Genomic DNA, 3589 nt, shown 5'->3' with positions numbered 1-3589 from the left:
TATATATATAATATGTTTCTTTCAATTTCTTAATTTATTAATATAAATATTTTTTGAAAAAATTATATAAAAATTTACAAAATTTTTAACAATTATTAACTTATTGCTTCATATTTTTTCTTATATGATATAATGAACTGTATTCTATTTGAAGAAAAAAATTGTCAAATCAAATACATTGAAGATTATAATAATAAATAATGAGAAATTATAAAGTTAATTAAATTGTATACAGGATGTTAATATATTTTGGAACATCTTTGAAAAATTGATTCCAAAGATTAGAATTAATACAAAAGTTGTTGTATAAAAATCTTGATTGAAGCTTATTTACTAATTATTAATAATAATTATTAATAATTAAATAATTTGCTTACATTATGAGCAATTAAAATTTATGTTAGATGAAAGAAATAGAACTATAGAAATTTTTGTTTATTTATATACATTAATTTTTATGTTTATTTTGACTTTTATATATTTGATTCAAAGATAATCCACAAATATATTAACACTTTTGAGTAATGATATGTTATCAGAAAATATAATAATATTATTTTGTAAAATAATAAATTTAAATTATAAGATTCTTTTTTTTAACTACTTTTCTTCTTTATCACGACATAGAAGATTGTTTATTTCAGGTTGAAGAAATTCCATTACAATAGCTAATATCATTTCATCAAGAATAGTTTTTAATACTTCAATATCTCTGTAATTTTATAAAATCTTCAAAAATTAATAAACTTATATTAAAATTATTAAAAATATAAACAACTTACTGTTCTTCGGGAGATGCACATAATTCACTATAATATTTAATTTTAGGTTCAGTACCACTAGTTCTTAATGTTACAACTAAACCATTTTTAAATGTAAATGTTATCATTTGATTAGATTTTGAAATAGGTAAAATGGCCTTATTTTCTGGTTTTGTATTGTCATAACCAGTTGTTAAATCACGAATACCTATTATGGGATACTTTCCATTGAGAATATTTGTTGGATACTAAAAAATATTTAAAATTAAAGTAATATAATAATAATATTTTAAATATGTATTGTCTTACTGTATTTGGTTTTCCCAAATATGTCCGTAATCTTTCAAATATTTTCTTGATTATATTTGGTTCATGACATATACAATATGAATTCTTAGATATATGATATCCATATCTAAATCAAATATATACATGTCATAAATAAATACAAAATTATAAAATTATAAATTATAATTATATTATCATTCATATTAATAAATATTTCTAATATAAAATATGACAGAATTAAAACATTACATACTGATTATATATTTCATTTAACTTGTCATGCAGAGTTAATCCCATAGTTTCAAGATAAGCAGCTAATTCTGCTATATGCATTCCAGCGCTTATGCCATCTTTATCAAAAACTTTTGAACCACACATAAATCCAATAGCTTCTTCATATGCAAATAGAACTATTTTACCCATTTTTTCTAATTCTATACTTTTATTACCCATCCATTTAAAACCTGTTAATGTTTCCTTTTGAAAACAAAAGAAAGTATATGATAACAAAAATAACAAATATTTTAATTTTATTTTTAACATACATACTTCAAAATTAAATCCTTCTTGTTTAGCCATTGATGCTAAAATTTTACTTGAAACTGTAGATGCCAACATATATACATTTGAAAAGTCTGTATCAGTATGTTGTACTTGATATTTATGTATCATCCACCAACCCAAAAGTGCTCCCAATTCATTACCAGAAAAAATATACCATTCATCACTATTAAAATAATAAAAAATAATAAAAAAATAATAAATAATAATAGAATTATATAAATATTAATGAAAAATATCATACTTCTTCATTTTTGTAGCACAAGCTACTCTATCTGCATCTGGATCATTGGCAAGAATAATAGAAGAAGAATTTTTATTTGCTACTTGTATGCTAAGATCTAGAGTACTTTTTCCTTCTTCAGGATTTGGAAATTTCACAGTTGGGAATTCTGGATCAGGTAATTTTTGTTCTTCCACTATTATAAATGGCTGTAATGAACAATAGCTATTGAAAAAAAATATAAATTAAATAAAATAATTAAAATAATATAAAAACTTTTTTAATGTTTTGTTTAATTTATTTATGTTTATTAATACGTTTGTTTAATATGTTTATTAACATGTTTATTAATAATTTGATTAAAGCTGAATTATAAAAGTTTATAATTCAATAAATCTTATTTAAAATAAATTTATATATAATAAGTATAAAAAAAGTTATAATAATACCTTAAAATTTGCAGCATTAAAAGCTGCAGTCATGTATTGATATCCAACTCCATGCATAGGAGTGTAAGTAAATTTTAATATTGTATTTTTATTTACTTCTGGATATAAAACAGTTTCTTTGAGATCATTAAAATAAGATTGCATAACATTATCCCATGGATTTAGATATAAAGAATTTTCATAAATTTTTGTTATATTCCATGAAGATTCCATTGGTTCCAAATGATTAAATATATATTTTTGGATTTCTTTATCATGTGGTGATATTATTTGTGCACCATTCTCCCAATAAACTTTATAACCATTATCATTTTTAGGATTATGAGATGCTGTAATCATTATTCCAGCAGCACATTTATATTTTAATATACTATAAGGTATAAATGGAGTTGGTACAACTTTTGAAAAAAGATAGACTTTTATATTTCTTGCCATGAAAATTGCAGCAGTTAATTCTGCAAATCTAAAATAATATTGTAAAAATTTTATTTAACATTAATAATATTCAAATATATATAATATATATACAATAATTATTATATAAAATTTATGATTATTAATGACTAGAAATTATAAATTAAATAATTTTACCTTTTACTGCAATGACGTCCATCATATCCTATTATGATACCTTTTTCAGTTGCATCAACTATAGTATCAAGTAAATACATTGATAAGCCTTGACCAGTTTGAATTATAACTAAATCATTTATTTGATTATATCCTGGACCCATACGACCTCTTAAACCAGCTGTACCAAATTCAAGTCTTTTTAAGAATAAGGAAGATAATACTTTATTATTATTATTAAGGATGAGTTCTTGAATTTTATGTTCATGAATTACATCCTAAAAAATATTAAACATATTTTTATAATTAACATATCTATTTGAAATATAATATATATATTAAATTGTATTCAAAATATTATATTAAAAACCTTGTTCCATTTCAACCATTCATTGATTTTATTATCCAAATCAATATTTCCAGTATTAACAGAAATTTTTAAAGCCATCTTAAATATTTTTCAGCAATAACCTAAAATATAAAGTGCAATTATGAATAAATATTTAATAATATTATTGAAATTAATTATATTTAAAAATATTATTGATGAATAATAAAAAAATAAATTTGTATTGTATAAAAAAAATATTTTTATATTATGAATACAGGACAAATAAGTAATAATTAATTAGAAATTAATTAATTAATTAAAAATAATTAATTTTAGTTATTAAAATTAATTATATTTTATATATTTTTCTATTATGATTATTAAATTAAAAAAAAATTTTTTTTTA

At 20.1% G+C, this 3589-nt stretch overlaps 1 protein-coding gene across 1 annotated transcript; it reads right to left on the bottom strand.

Moving 5' to 3' along the window:
- Positions 1-590: 590 nt before the first annotated feature.
- On the bottom strand, positions 591-3315 carry LOC102676300 (glucose 1,6-bisphosphate synthase). The gene is made up of 9 exons (XM_006623093.2): positions 3223-3315; positions 2874-3130; positions 2283-2745; positions 1855-2042; positions 1599-1776; positions 1303-1526; positions 1071-1176; positions 783-1009; positions 591-712 (listed from the first exon to the last, which is right to left on the bottom strand). The coding sequence occupies exons 1-9, from the start codon at positions 3298-3300 to the stop codon at positions 601-603; spliced, it is 1833 nt and encodes a 610-aa protein (XP_006623156.1). The 5' UTR covers positions 3301-3315; the 3' UTR covers positions 591-600.
- Between the last annotated feature and the right edge of the window lie 274 nt (positions 3316-3589).

Source organism: Apis dorsata, unplaced genomic scaffold, assembly GCF_000469605.1.
Source record: "Apis dorsata unplaced genomic scaffold, Apis dorsata 1.3 scaffold_815, whole genome shotgun sequence".
NCBI lineage: Eukaryota > Metazoa > Arthropoda > Insecta > Hymenoptera > Apidae > Apis > Apis dorsata.
The sequence above is the reverse complement of the archived record's forward strand: the minus strand, read 5'-3'. Positions and strand labels throughout refer to the sequence as shown.

Bases quoted from the DNA above. Each gene is read 5' to 3' on its own strand.
- LOC102676300 (XM_006623093.2), bottom strand. From the start codon at position 3,300: ATGGCTTTAAAAATTTCTGTTAATACTGGAAATATTGATTTGGATAAT. The intron at 2,746-2,873 runs GTAAAATTATTT...ATATTATTTTAG, and splicing joins GGACGTCATTGCAGTAAAAG to ATTTGCAGAATTAACTGCTG. The intron at 1,527-1,598 runs GTATGTATGTTA...TGTTTTCAAAAG, and splicing joins AAGAAGGATTTAATTTTGAA to GAAACATTAACAGGTTTTAA.